The 16,076-nt window shown below is 44.7% G+C and overlaps 1 protein-coding gene across 1 annotated transcript in view; it reads left to right on the top strand.

The window, feature by feature from the left end:
- Positions 1–16,076, top strand: part of LOC130200154 (adenylate cyclase type 6-like) — a 38,238-nt gene that overhangs the window by 2,989 nt on the left and 19,173 nt on the right. Inside the window, exons 2-3 of the mRNA XM_056424179.1 lie at positions 2,729–2,992; positions 3,116–4,055. Of these exons, the coding sequence (XP_056280154.1) occupies positions 2,973–2,992; positions 3,116–4,055 (960 nt within the window). The 5' untranslated portion in view covers positions 2,729–2,972. The remainder of the gene's footprint in view (positions 1–2,728; positions 2,993–3,115; positions 4,056–16,076) is intronic.

Raw genomic sequence — 16,076 nt, 5'->3', positions numbered from 1 at the left:
GCCCAACTGACTCCAAAAATGCTGACGTGTATTTACACCAGAGGGTGTGTGTTTTAGTCGAGCACGTTCTTGGTTCACCTTTAAAAAAACACACAAAAAACACACAGGCTGCTATTTTTGATCCTCTCCTCCCCCTCTCCTCTCTCCTCTGTCCTCCCCCATTGGAAGTAACTTGTTCTTCTCCTATGAATCTGTCTCGGCTTTTATGAGACAGAACCTCAAGTGTGTCCGGTTGTCCAGGAAATGGGATTAATGTGCATTTAGCCGAAAGATATGTGTGTTTAATAAAAATTTCCCCATCAGATTTGGGATTAACCTCCTGAACGCCACCCGATTTTTGAGGTTTCTGCTCGAAATGATATACCCAAACTAAAAAGGGTGTAGCTCTGCAACCACAAAAGCTATTTGAATAATGTTGGTGTTATAATAAAGGGAACACATGTGAGCTTTTGTTCAGATGTGTAAATATTAGTATATATGTTACTGGTTAAGAGTAAATAAAGATGAAACTTCTATTTTCATAGAAGTTTCAGGTTCGATTAGAAAAAAAAGCACTTTCAGGATGAATATATCCTGGATGGATGCACAGCAAAGGCCTAAAATCACCCAGATAATAATACAACTTGTGAACAGACTCTCTGCAAAGTTTGACTCAGAAAAAATAAAGCAGAACAATAGTTGGAGACTTTTTAGTAAAGAGAGTTTAGGCGAGGTCTCTAAAATTTGCATTTGGGCACATTGAAGCACCATCTGTGCCATTTGACTTTTCTCATGTACCAAACCATTTATTTCACTTTCACTTTTTCTTGTGGTGTTCAATACATGCAAATACATCATTATGTGGCTTTAAAACAGTAAATCAAAGATAAAAAAACGATCAAACAAAGTAGTGCTGTGCGCGTGCGTGCTGTGCGTAAAGCCGGTTTTTGGATCTGTCACAGCGCAGCTGTTGCGCGCGCAGATATCTCCGCCGGGGAAGGGCGGATTTTAAAGAACGACAAGTCATTGGAATACTTAGAGCCAATAGAATCGATTGGTACCAAGAAAGACAAGATTGACAGCACTGTGAGCCAATAGGAGACAGAAAGGCGTCGCCATATTTGAAATGTGAAATCCGATTAGCTGAAATTGAATTTCCTGACAGCTGACTATGACGCTTCCCCAAAAGTCCGCCTGGTTTTTAAAGGGACCTACACACACACTAAAGCAGCGGTCCCCAACCTTTTTTGAGCCACGGACCGGTTCCGTGTCAGAAATTATTTTCACGGACTGGCAATATAAATGATGTAATAAATATGACGTCATACAATTATACGAAGGGCATAAAGTGCCAAAACTACAACTCATCATTACGCCGAATTAGTGTGAGCCGTGCGCTTGTTGACCTGCAACGAGCCGCTAATGGAGACGGCGACACAGACGTGTGTTTGGTCCGCTGCTCCTAACCGAGTTCTGGTCGCTGTCATTAGAACACCGGCAGAGTTGTTGTGTGAAATGTCCCTTAAGGCCACCGTCATTTGCATCTCCAACAAATATTTGTTTCCAGCTCGGACGGGCTCGATTCACCGGGTGGGTTTGTTTACTAATGGATTGCAGGTCTATTCTTTTGCAGTCGGGTCTTTTGTGGTTGGAGTACCGCTCAAACTCTTTTAAAAGCCTCTTCCACCCGGTCAACGTCTGAAACATGTAGAATGTTCCGCTGTTCACTCGCCCACACAGCAGCGACTTTATCGGCCAACTTGAAAACAGTTGTCATTTCCCTGAAGTGACAGAATTCATTGAGCAGGTTGAATATGTTTTAAGATTCTTTGTCACTGAAATGTGCCGCCAGCAGAGGGTTCGGCGCGTGAGACTCGCCTGCAGTGATAAACCCGAACTTTAAGACTCCTGAACGCGGCTCAGACGTACACACGGGTGTATCCGGTCCTTTTTCAAAATAATATATTTTTCCGACTGATTTAAAAAAAAAAAGTACAACTTTTTTTATTCACTTTTTTTCCGCGGCCCGGTTCCAACCAAGCCGTGGACCGGTACCGGGCCGCGGCCCGGGGGTTGGGGACCCCTGCACTAAAGCCATGCCAGCTGGAATGCAGGGGAGAGAAACGTTTTTTCTTCTTCTCAAGAACAAAAGTATGTTGAATTTGCTGAATGTAAAGCTATGAAGCGATTAATATTTATGTGTTCTTTGGCTTATATCTCCGTGATACTTTGGTGCAGAAGGATTCTGTAAAGATATTTAGAATCTGTGTGAAGTCCTCTTGCTTTCGAACATCTCTTCTTTTCTGATCGCACACAGCTACATGTCGCTAGCTACGGAAACGTTCTGAGTGGGCCGACACCTGACAAAATTATGATTATGATATTTGTATTTTTATTTCAGTTGGTGTTTGAGTTGTGTTTAAATGGCTCACTGATACTTGTAGCCCCAGTTGTCTTCTTTAATTTGATGTACACAACACATTCATATTTTCGTTTATTATAATAGTATAGACAGTTTAAAACACAATATCAAAAATGCACCATATGTGGTGCATTGGGGCTTAAGAGGAAGATCTTTGCTAGCTTTTGAGAGTGTTAACTGTTCATTCATTTGGGGAGCAGCATCAAACGACACACCGGACATTACTATCACGATCGGATGTTTCTCCCCTGATGTAAATTTTAGCCACGACACCATCACAAGTATCTACTTTTATTCAATCTAGGATGTGTTTGTTTCCCCCTCTAGGCCCAGTGGAAGCTGTGGAGATAGGCCTGGAAGCAGAGCCTGGTCATCTCACTAACCTTGGTCTCTGAGTGCTGTCACACAATCCGGGGCTTCGTGAGGCGACTGGTTCGTCCTTTGACCCCATCCGGCCAGTCCCACCCTGTGGCCCTGCAGCGTGGCCCCTACAAACCCATCCTCACTACTTACAGTTGATTTGTCCGCGGGGATAAATGAGTGAACCGGCTGCAAGGGAAAGGGCTGGGACATGTACCAGAACCCCGACAGGTAAAATAACTTGCACAGGTGGTTAGAGGAGGTAAATGCTGCAGCCGCATGGTATGGGTGCTGTAGCCGTCGTCTGTCTTTGACCCGTCCCTGTACTGAACGTTCCTCTCTGTGCTCACCTAGAATGTCCTGGTTCAGTGGGTTCCTAGTCGCCAGAGTGGACGACCGCAAGACCGCGTGGGGGGAGCGCAATGGCAAGAAGTCCAAACGAAAGGGAGGCTCATCTCTCTGCAACCCGCGCTACATGAGCTGTCTGCGGGACCCAGATGCTATGGAGCCCCCTTCCGGAGCCCCCCACCATCAGCACCACCGCGGAGGCGGGGCCGGGGCCGGGGGAGGCGGGGGGAAATTCGGCGTCCGTTGCGGGTGGCAGGAGGACCACTACGGCAAAAGGGGAGGGGCTCCCGGGGAAGGGGTGGGGCTGAAATCGGTCGACTTGGGCTTCGAGGACGGCGAGCCGAAGGGGAGGAAAGGGGGATGCAACGGGGGAAGCGGGGACGCGGGCGACGACGGTCCCAACGGCGCGGCGGGCGTGGTGACGGCTGCCGACTGCTGGCTCAGGGTGGTCCAGGTGTTCCAGTCTAAAAAATTCCAGTCCCGCAACCTGGAGCGCCTGTACCAGCGCTACTTCTTCAGACTGAACCAGAGCTCCCTGACCATGCTCATGGGGGTGCTGGTGATCGTGTGCGGCATCATGCTGACCTTCCACTGTGTCCACGCCGCCCCGCACGTCGCCTACTCGTCGGCCCTGTCGGTGGCGATGGCGCTCTTCGTGGCTCTCATGGTGGTGTGCAACCGCAGCGGCTTCCACCAGGACTACATGTGGATGGTCAGCTACCTGGTGATCGGGGTGCTGCTCTCCGTGCAGGTGTTCGGGGTGCTCATGGTGGCACCCAGGAGCGCCTCGGAAGGCATCTGGTGGTCCGTGTTCTTCATCTACATCATCTACACTCTGCTGCCCGTGAGGATGAGGGCGGCCGTGGTGAGCGGAGCGCTGCTGTCCATCATACACGTGGTCACGTCATGGCAGATCAATCAAGAAGACCAGTTCCTCTGGAAACAGGTAAGAGATGGAAGGAAACTATTGTCACTATTTCCCTTTGATGTTATCTTGCAGATGACATCAGCATTTATCCTGCACTTTTTCATGATTGAAGTTCAGTACATGTTCATCTCTTAGTACATGTTCACCTCTCACCTCTGCACAAATACACAGAGCTTCTGTATTGTTCAGTGAAACAGAATATTTTAGCGTACAGTTAAAAGGGGGATTTAAAACGATTTGATTGGACGGGTAAAAAAAGTAGGCGGGCTTAGAGCGTTGCACTTCACACACACCTCCTCGATGGATGTCATGATTTTATTGGTTGATGCTAGTTTACGTAGGCAAACTTTATATTTAGTTTTACTGGAAAAAAAGATGATTGGATTTTGATATTTAGCATATACTATTTAAAAAACATGCACAATTTGATTGTGGGATGTGATCAAAGAGAGTTGTTAGGAGCTGGTGTGAGAAGGTCGAGACTAAACCGTTATAGAGTTGTAGCTTTTTGTTAAGGTGTAGAAACCTAAAGTTTCAACGCAACGTTTGTCTTCATGAGAGGAGGAAGAGTGCTGACGTTTAAATTGTCCGCGTCATGCTAATAGCTGTCTCTTGATTGGATGAACAGGCTGTGGCCGTTGCGTGTGTCTAGCTGATGCTACATTGCAAATAGACATGCAGGCCTCTCAAGTGTCACGCATTGAGCGTGAGACTCACGCATTTCGGTCTTACGTCACGCACTCCCGTCATACATCGTATTTCTCACGCTGAAAAAAACTCTCGTCTATTTAATGTTTTAATGTGCCGCAGCGCGCAAACATGAGCTGGCCGCGCTGCCCTCACCGTGGAGGAATCAAGCGCTCCCCTGGAGTTCTGCTGTGAGGAGCCACTTATCAGCCAATCAAAAAAAAGAAATGGGCTACACAATAGCCAATCAGACCGCACGTTGAGCTTCATTAGTTTGTGATGGGCATGTTTCACTGTTTTCTGACATTCTATGGATGAAACGATTTAATTGAACGTGAAAATAATCAGCAAATAATCATGAAAGTATTTGCTAGGTGCAGGCTTAAAAAGGTTTAATTCGAATTTGCAGCTATTTTAAGTGGGAAATTGGTAAGTAGTTGATGAGCAGTGTTGGGGCGTAACACCACTACTTTATTTAATTAGAAAATATGTTATGCGTTACACTTACTGAGAAATATATCAGAATATATATGCTATTTTTAATTTAAAAAAGAAGCTTTTACGTTGATTATAAGTCATTCCGTTGCTTTGCAACCTTCTTTATTTGGAAAAGCATTTGATGATAATATTGTAGAGCGTGAAAAAAACTTTCAACATCGAAATGCTTGACGTCAAACCAGAGGAAACATCTCGCTTAATTGCCTAATTTTAACCCTGTATCTAGTAATCTGTAACCTAGTACATTTTAAAACGTAATTAAATACACAAGGAAACGAACAATTGCGATAAGTTATCGCTGTAGACTGATTAACGTGGCCCCGTTGTTACGTTGCTTCAAAACTTTATGAGATGGCGCTTTTTATTCCCAGTGAACTGGCCACACTGTGTTCTTACGGGTCTTTCTGGACAGCGTGTTGTTTGTGCGTCGTGTCGAGGGCCGAGGGCCGAATGACCCGCCCCGGCCGGACTGCTGTGTGTGTGTGTGTGTGTGTGTGTGTGTGACAGTGTGAGAATACCATGATATAAAGTGATATCACTCAGGTCTCTGTGCTCTCACACACAAGGGACTCTTTGTACTTTTCTCCAAGGGTGGGGGTGACGAGGGGGAGGCCGACTGGTGGTGGTAGGGAAGGGAGGATGGAGGGGGGGGGGGGGAGACCACACTGTAGTCTCCTTGGGGAAATGTTATGGAAAACATCATGGGAAAGCCATAACATGAAAACAATAGGGGGATATAGGACTGATTATCGCCATAGTGCCTCCGACCACAACAGTCAGGTGTGCACCCAGTAACTTATCCCCTCACGTGTCAGCCGGACGGCAGCGACGACGCAAACAAGTCACTTAAAGATCACTTTGTTCAGATTTTGTGATTGTTTACTGTGAGTTAACGACAAAGTATACAGGACTGGGTTTCGGGGATTCGTGGGAACCCAGTGACCGCTGTGGACGCTCACATAACGCGTGATATATACCTCAGTGCAATCCATCACCGGCTCCAACGGGGTTTGCCATCATTAGGTGAATGAATGTTACAAGATAGCAATGCTGTTTATTCCAGAGGTCGCCTGTGTGCGATACGTGACACACAGTAAAACTCTATAATCAATCACCGCTTCACGCTCGCGCAGAAGTATTTCCTCTTTCTCCGATAACTCATTAACCTCACCGGGTTTCTGTTTGTGTCGATGAGTCGAGACGATGATCCTCTTTTCCGTCTTTTCGTTGCCAACTTCTGTTTGCTGGTTTAAACCGGTTGAGTTGGGTTTCTGCTCCGTCAGGAGTAGCTCATTAATCTATCGTCCAGGATGTAAATGAGATATGTCTTATTTGTATCAGTGACCAGCTGTGAGGGACATTTTCTTCTATACTTATTGTATTTATTTCAAAAAATGATCGTTCATGTAAGAGCAGAAATGCCTGAGATATGAGAATCCAGGATCAGGATCTGGTCACTTTGAGGTTATCCGTTTTATTTGATTTATTTTCTGACATTCCTGACCTTATTTTACTGGTCGGATCGCTCCAAAAATGTGATCAATCAAATATGATCAGAGCATCCTCGCTCACTCCTGATGAAGCAGATCAACCGAATCTTTTGACCGTCAAACGTCCTTATGTAGAAATACATTAAAGGTTCATTTACAAACTGACGTTATGATTGTTTCTGATGTAATCATACATTTAGAAACCAAAGTCAGGCACTCTAAAGAGGAAAGGCCTTCCCATTATTGATTACTTTCTAATAAAATCTGTTAAATGCTGTTATGGATATTACAACTTGCTTGAAGAGTGATGCCATGCAGACTTTTCTTCATCTATGTGACATGTTGACCTTTTGTTGGGGACTTGCATTGTCGAGTACAAATAAGAGACATGGAAGACCACAACAAAAACAATACACATATTGACAGAATAGCTTGACAGGCTTTTTATTGATTTATTACCATGAAGTTTTTACTCAATAAAACACAAAAATCAACCAAGACATCCACAAATAATATAACCTGAAAACAAGAAGGTGGTACAAATTGTTTACTTTCTAAAATTACATTCATCTTAAATTTTTTTTGCCCAAAATATAATATCATCGTCATCATAATTTTTAATTTTAAATTTAAACTTTTATTTAACCAGGTGATTCCTATTGAGATTACAAATGTCTTGTTCCAGGGTGACCTGGCCAAGACAGGCAGCAACATATGAAAAGAAACAAAAACTAAAGAAACATAGATATTTTTGACTTTTTCCTCGTCCTCCTCATCATCATCATCAGCAGCAGCCCACTGCTCATTAATAACTAAGGATGGGTGAAATGCAGAGAATACATTTCATCTATCTATTCTATGTCATATGTAGTATGACAATAAAAAAGCTCTTTTTTCTTTAATCAAACAAGTCTCTCTTTTTGATTACTTGAAACGTCTTTTAAATGTTACACAAACCGATAGCATCGTGAAGCGATGACATTTTGGACATAAATGGCTGTAAAGTGCAACTCGGCCGTGATTCTGGTTATTCACGTCCTCAGACGGGCGTAAACTGAGGCGCTCGCACGCGTCTCCGTGCCATCTGTCCGCCTCATGAGTATTTCATGTTCGTCTCTATTAGTTACGGCCTCTAATCCCTTCAAACTGTGGGAACGCACGCGGTTCCGGTCCGTCAGCTCCCGAGCCGTGTCGCTCTCGGCGTTGTTCGACCCGTGTGTTTTCGCAGCTGCGTGCCGGGTCGAGTCCAGTGTCTCTTCCTAGCTGCGCTCTGAGCGTTTTATTGACACGCACGCCATAAAACTACAGTATATTAAAAGAGTTTGAACCGGGTTGGGTTTCAAAACAAACGGCGAGCTACCGGAGCTTTTGACATGTTAGAGTGGTTTTGTAATGGAGACGACATGCACATGCTGTTGCTCCATGTCTTTCTTTTGTGTCTGCAGAAACATACACATGTGCACGTTACACTCGTCAACACGCACACGCACGCACACACACACACACACACACACACGCCGTCCGGTGCTTGTTATGGTTGTCGCCGTCCCCTCAAGTCTCCAGCGGACGTGCGTGTCAGAAATGGCTGCCGTTTGATTTTTGCTTTGAAGAAGTAACACCACAGAACAATCGGCCCGCCTCAATGTGCGGGCGTCTTGTTTTGGTTGTTGTTGTTGTTGTGTGTACTGACATGTACGGCGCAGCGGGCGCTCCCGTCCAGGATCAAGAGAACCCGCCCGACACGCAGCCCGTCAATGAAACTCCCCCTGAGATTGTACATTCTTCACCCCCCCCCCTCCGCGGCCGGTATTTGCTTTATTGTCTCTGACAACAAGCATTGTTGTGTGGATGTTGTGGACATAAGTGCTGTGAGAGGTCAAAGACTGGTTCCTAAAAATACGCCGGGCCCTTGGCGTTTCTGCTCACTGTTGCGTCACATGGGACAGTCTTATCAGAGCCTGCGTCAGAGCAACAGGCTCCCATCCCCCCTTTTCTTTCTGCACACACACACACACACACACATTGGGTCTGTTGTTTCCACGTACCCTGAAAACTCCCGCTGTCCATTCACAGATACAACAACGATGTATCTATCTTTCTCTGCCACGCGCTAATGAAGCGTAGGGCGAATGCATTTTGGGATGGATGGTGGGGTAAACGCCTTTAAGACCCCATAAAAGGGGCGCTGAACTCTGGCTGAGGGGGTCAGTCGATATGTTTCACAAAGACTCGCCGCTGAGTGTTTACAGTTATGATTTTTTAAAATTCGGTAGATAAGATAAGGGAATGGCGCTTAAAAAAACCAATGTGCCGCTTAACGGTCCCACGTCAAACTTTCCAAATGGCTGTTTACTCAATTCTAAAAACGTCCAGGATGTGTGAGAGAGCGAGAGAGAGAGAGAGAGAGAGAGGGAGAGAGAATCTCACATTGATGAACTGCATCATCTGTTCACAGTTTCACAGCAGCTCCCGGCGCTGGAGTAACCTTGTGTGCATCATGCATCAAGATGGTCGTACTTAGATCCCAGTGGAAGGACGTGTCGGCCTGTGATGATCATCTGTGCAAAGCTGCAGAATAAGACACAGCCGGTTGAAGGAGGGAGGGAGGGAGGGAGGGAGGGAGGGAGCGGCGAGGCGAGGCGTGATCGGAGGAGAATCCGATATTCTCCCCACGCAGTCCTTTTGCTTCGGCCCCCTTGATAAATAATTTGTGTTTGACACGGCGGCAGCATTTTAACGAGGATACCTGTCACATGTGCGATCTGCTCACGACCGGGATGGGTGCCGACTGATGGAGTCTCTCTCTCTCTCTCGCTCTCTCTCTCACGCGTACACTTCACTTGTTTGTAACTGCCTGTATTCAATTGTATGAGGATTACATTGAGACAGATTTATACACACACACACACACACACACAGACTCTCAAGACACCAATACCACCGCCGCCGATCTGAGGACCAATCAGATGGCTGGAAAATGAATTATCAGTTTAGCATCACTTCTGAGAATGATGGGGGAATAAACAGCGTCGCTAAGTGTCTCCCTCAGTGCTTGTGTTCAGTTGGTCCAACGGTTGCCTTGGAAACAACTACGACTCAAGCAGCCGGCAGACCCAGTTCAAGCCTGCTGGTTTACGGTTTGGTAACCGTTGCTTGTTTTAAGTAAAGAAATACACACACAAAATAACAATTGATTTCTGCTGCTCACTTTTTTTTACTCTCCTTCTGATCATCTGGCAGCTCGAGGCTCTGGATGCGGGAGGCGTCCACGCTTTCTAAACACACGGATAGATGCGTGCTTTGTTTTCCTCCCCCCGACCCCCCTCGCTGTCGAAATGAGACGGCCCATAATTAAACACGGCGGAGACAGAGAAGAGGTCACGTGCTGGGGAGTCACACAGGATGTTGTTTGCCAGTGGCAGCTTATCTCTGGTCCGCCTGTGTGACCGTGTCCATGTCTGTGGCCGCAGGATGTGTTCTGAGGCCCCCCCGAAGACGATAACGAAATGTATCTCGCACGGTCCTGTTATTTACACCAGTTCCTTTCTTTTTTTCTGGCACGGATGATGGATTTTTATTGCTCATCACAACTCTTTTGCACTCCTAACGTGGACGTAAAGAGCCTTGGTGTTTAATCACAGCAGTTGCTCCTGAACCTGTTGTCTGTCCACAGCATGTAGGGGGCCCCGGCGTCTCTGCGGGGAGGGGGGGGGGTGATAGTCACACTCTCCCCCCACGAAAGTCACACCCGCCTGGTTGCCAGCAGGATTGTTTCTGTGTCGTTTTTCAGTGTCAGGACCCGCAGCATGTTGACAGAAACATGACAGAGCGAAAGGGAGTTTGAAACCGGCTTTACACTCCAAGTAATTGTTCCAAACAAGGATGTACAATTTTTATTTCAGGTGCATGGTCTTCAGTCCAATGCCTCAAGAATACTCTACATGTGTGGAAACAATGCAGAAAAGGGCAAACACATTTTTTTATTTATGGGAATCCTTTTATGTCAATGGGTGTCTTCACCGCATATAAGTGGTGACAACAGAGGCAGTCTTTTTTTAGCTTCTAAAAAAACATATTTGCTGTTATAAAATACATGTGAATAAATTGCTCCGGGGGGGGGGGGGGGAGCAGAAACAATAGGCAAACATTTGCACCATTTCCTGTTTAAAAGAACAAATCTAATATCAGCTAACCGCTTCCTGCTCTATTTTTACTTTATTTGATGCATCACGCACATGATTAAGACTCTTTTTTTGGTATCAAAACACACAAATAAAACACTACTTCCTCCACGGATTGGAAAATACAATCTGCCTATGTAATCCACGGTGAACTGCATCTGTTATGAGCTTTTAAAAAACTAATCGAGACGTTTTACTGATCTATGTGTCGATTATTTCTGGATCAACAATAAGTGAAATGTGAGACATGTGGTTATGTCACTTTAAACCTTATTTGTTGTCTCTCAGATTATAGGGTTTTTGAAAATGATCACGATGGAATAAAAAAAGTACGATACTTTCTGCTAACAATCACACAATGCAAAGCCCTAATTAACTTCTTATTACAGAGTAAACGATCATATATGATACTCCTTGGGAAATAATGAATGAGGGGGCGTTTTGGGACACGGATCTAAGCAGTGTAATGAAAGGTTTCCCTTTGTTTCGATCGCAGAAATAGATAAAAACACGAGTGTGTGGACTTTCCATGTGAAAGAGGATATTCTTCTCATGCATACTGGGATATTTATACACTTCCTTTGTATGTTTGTAGAGATCTATGTTGGGGATCCACACACTGTCTTCATTTACATTCAGGGTAAATAACACATACAAAAAAGACTATTCATATAAGCTATTCACTGTGACGGAGACTAAAATATAAGTGAAATTGAAAGACTAAACGAGTGGTAAACTCAACGATTGAGCACAAGTGATTACGTGTCGCATCACAACGACACCGCTTCGTGTCAGACACATTGACGACGGATTTTAGAAACTAAGAATACATTTTGAAAGCGTTTGACATTGTCCTGGAAAATGATTTCATGAGAAAGGACAACACTCTCCCTCCGCTGTTTGTCACAAATTACAGCGATGACAGGACCGCACAGGTGACTGTGCTCCAAAATAGCGTTTCATCTGAAGCGTAAAATACTTTTTTGTTGTGTGTGTGTGTGTGTGTGTGTGTGTGTGAAGTGTGCCCACTATAAGACACACATTTCTTGTGGTGCGTCTCGGTGAGCTGCAGCCGGTCGACGCTCCCCTCCACCGAGTGCAGACCACCCGGCGGAGTGAGCAGGCGGCCCTCGACTCTTTATCTGTGGACGTGGTTCTGGTCATTTCAGATAAGGGCAGTGAGAGCTGTGTGTAGACATGAGGCTCAGGCTGAGTACACAAACCCAGCAGCTGCTCCGGCACCGCGCACACACACACACACACACACACACACACACACACACACGCACAGCCTCTTTCCCAAAGGCTAGAAGTGAGACAGTGAGCGCCAGTCCAAATAAATGAAATGAAAGAATATGGACATTAATAAAGCGACGCTCTCAAGGAAAGATAGCGGTGAACCTGGGGGAGACTCTTGTGTTTTGTCACGAAGTGAAGCGCCGTCATTATGTTTCGGGGGTGCTGTGGAGTGTGTTTTACAGAGCCTGAGACAACACAGATGTTTTAAGGCGTTCCAGATGCTCCTCAAAGGCCGATGAGCTCTGACTTGCGCTCTCTCGCTTCAACGACAATATCCCATCAGTCACCGCTCCCTCTGGGGAACGGTCTCGTAAATTCAGCGTCTTGTTCTCCACGCAGTTATTTTTCTTCCCACGTGAGCATGAACTGTTGCTCTCGGTGTATTTGAGGGACTCCGTCCGGTAGTCAAAGACAAACCGTTTTGGAGCAAGCGGTGCTTAATTACCTTCGCATTGAAAATGCGGAAGGTAATGTTTTGATCGCCGTGTCTTTGTATGCGTGCGTGCGTGTTATTCGCATAAGTCAAAAAGTATTAAACCGAATCGCATGAAATTTGGTGGGCTGATTGGCTATTATCCGGGGACCATTTGATTAGATTTGGGGATCGATCGGGTCAAAGGTCAAGGTCAAGGTCATGAAAAGGTCAACATCTTCTTTTTACCATAGCGCGGTCAATTTATATCCAATTGGCATGCAACTAATGCCAACATGTTCATAATTCAATGCCCAATCTTGTAATATGCGAAGGTATGCGCTCTACCGAGTGCCCGTTCTAGTTAGTTGATTAAATGACCCTTCTCTAAGTCGCGCCCCAACTAATGCAGACTGGCCAATCACAGCGTAGCATAGGCCAGCTCTGACCACGGTCCCACAACTGGAGACTCTCATGCAAGTGTTTCAGATTATCTTCATTCATTTTGTGTGGATTTCGGGCTAGTCTTTGTAAATTGTTGTGCCTGGGGCATGTGTAACACCTGTTAACACCTACTAACATGCAGGGATCGAGAGAACGCTCGCAAATAAGGCATGAAAAATGTTCCCGACTTACAATGTCGCTCTCTGCGTAATAGAGAGCGACATTGATTAACTGTCAATTACCGTCAGAGTCAATTTATTCATGGGAGGTGGAGCAGGTGCACTTAACTGTGCAACAATTAACTAGCGGCATTAAAAACTGAAGCGATCTGATGTTCGCTTGTTTGCAACAGATCCAGTGGGTAAGATGTGTAATGTTAATACTCGTTTTACAAAATATCTGTGGAGTTAACTAGAGTCAGCCCTTCAATGCTACGCTATAGGTACTGACGGTTTCCTGAAAGTATAAACATGCTGCATTGTCTTTTTAATGATTGTAACAGTCAATAAAGACCAACCTGGCTTCACAGAAACAGTGTTGGTCCTTCACTTCATTGTCTTCTGTTTAGAAAGGCCAGGTGATCCAGAATAAGGAGTAGCAGCGGGTGGGCGGGGCTTAGCGGCCGGGTCAATTGACAGAGCAGAATCGTCCAATCACGTCCCAATCTGTCCACTTATAGCTCAACTGTCAAAACATTCAGCGAGGGTTTAATGGTGAATATTGTTTACATAGTTGGAGAGAACAAGAATAATCTTTCTAAACCAAACAAAATTTGTAACGAACATATTTTGTTTACTTTTCTACATCGTTTTTTTAAATAGTGTGTGTGTGTGTGTGTGTGTGACCGCGTTCTGCACAAAATGAAAACCTGTTTGCTGAAACGTTAGCATGTCTGACTGCCTACAGTCGTAATGAAGTGCTATTTTGGAGAGTTTAACATATCATTAAGGAACTACGTTGGTTTACAGCCGGAGGACAACGAAGCTTTGTCTAAAGTTAGCGGCTGTGTTCCTCCTCGTTGGATTTGAGGAAGTTTAGACTCCAGCAAACCCCAGCCAATGTCACATTGGTTAGTTATCTTACAATGTCTCCTACACGGATAATCGACTGGTCACGATTAGGAATTTTAGCCTGAGACATGGAGCGAGTTTCCATTTCGAGCACTTATCACGTACATATTCAAGACCCCCTTTGTCAGGGTTATTTGTTTTAACTCCAAGTGCATGTCTAAGTAGTGTTGTTACGAGATGTGCCGACGCTTCGAAGCGTGTGTCGAGTAATGGAGGGGGCGTGATAAGATGGAACTGTTGAGAAACTGTTATTTTTGAATAAAAATGAATAAAATGTCCCTTGTCCTGTACATCACTGTCCAAGTTACACAAGCATATTCAGTCAGCTCTTCCTAGTTACACACACACACGTTCACTGTCCTCTGCCTGCTTAAGCCCATGCCATTTCCCTAAAGTGACATAATAACATTATTACGCAACCTGCCATATCATATGATACTACAATTTTGGGAACATTTACATACACAGAATACATTAAAAAAATATTTTATTATGCACATATGTGATAATTTATGTATAGAAATTATTTGGTCATACATTTTTGTAATTCATAGTCATTCCCAACAGCCATAACAGACACAACTAGAACGGGCACTCGGTAGAGCGCATACCTTCGCATATCACAAGATTGGGCATTGAATTATGAACATTTTGGCATTAGTTGCATGCCAATTGGATACAAATTGACCGCGCTACGGTAAAAAGAAGATTTTGACCTTTTCATGACCTTGACCTTTGACCTGAGCGATTCCAAAATCTAATCAAATGGTCCCCGAATAATAACCAATCATCCCACCAAATTTCATGCGATTCGGTTTAATACTTTTTTAGTTATGCGAGTAACACGCATACAAATAAATAAATAAACTAGAATGGGCACACAGTAGAGCGCATACCTTCGCATATCACAAGATTGGGCATTGAATTATGAACATTTTGGCATTAGTTGCATGCCAATTGGATAAAAATGTATCGTGCTATGGTAAAAAAAAGAGTTTGACCTTTCCATGACATTGACCTTGACCTTTGACCCGATTGATCCCAAAATCTAATCAAATGGTCCCCGGATAATAACCAATCATCCCACCAAATTTCATGCGATTCAAGAACATTTTGACCTGTTCATGACCTTTGACCTTGACCTTTAACCCGATCGATCCCAAAATCGAATCAACTGGTCCCCGGATAATAAACAATCATCCCACCAAATTTCATGCGATTCGGTTCAATACTTTTTGAGTTCTGCGAATAACACGCATACAAATAAATAAATAAATAAATACACGGCGATCAAAACATAACCTTCCGCATTTTCAATGCGAAGGTAAAAATCCAATGCATCACATTATGTGGTTTAGATACAGCTGCCTGTGATTATGCACTTGGCCAGTAGGGGGTTTCGTGAGCACATGAAGCTTCGAGAAATGAACCCTTTCTCGAACCAATTGGCTGAAGTTCGATGCCTCATGAGGCTTCATCTCACCATCACTATGTCTAAGTCTTTGTCCCGAGTGTAGCCACGGAGAGAGAGGCCCCAAACGCCGCAAAGAAACTTCATTCTTCTTAAATCGAGGAATAATACGAAACCACAGCTCCGCATCGAGCAAAACGATACGAACCGACGTTGAAGAGACAAACATGGTTTAAATACACAGGGAAGGTGATTGGACACAGGTGGAAACAACCAGGGACAGGGCAGACAATCACAGTCTCCGTCCGTGGGTGTGAGTCTCGGGCCACCGCTAAGCAGAATTTTTTTTTTTACAAGACTGAGAAAGAAGCACCGAGGGGGAGAGAGACTCTTCAACAACATTGGGTTTTAATTTAAAAGCATCATCACATCTCCATCGTTCGCGCATAAGACGTCTATAATGACCGCTGGCTTTCAAAATGAGTAATTTAACAGGAATATTGAGTCAGGAGGTGAACATTAAACCTGCATACATATCATAGCTTTT

This window comes from Pseudoliparis swirei, chromosome 9 (genome assembly GCF_029220125.1).
Source record: "Pseudoliparis swirei isolate HS2019 ecotype Mariana Trench chromosome 9, NWPU_hadal_v1, whole genome shotgun sequence".
In the NCBI taxonomy this organism is placed as follows: domain Eukaryota; kingdom Metazoa; phylum Chordata; class Actinopteri; order Perciformes; family Liparidae; genus Pseudoliparis; species Pseudoliparis swirei.
This window is presented reverse-complemented; position numbering and strand designations above follow the sequence as displayed.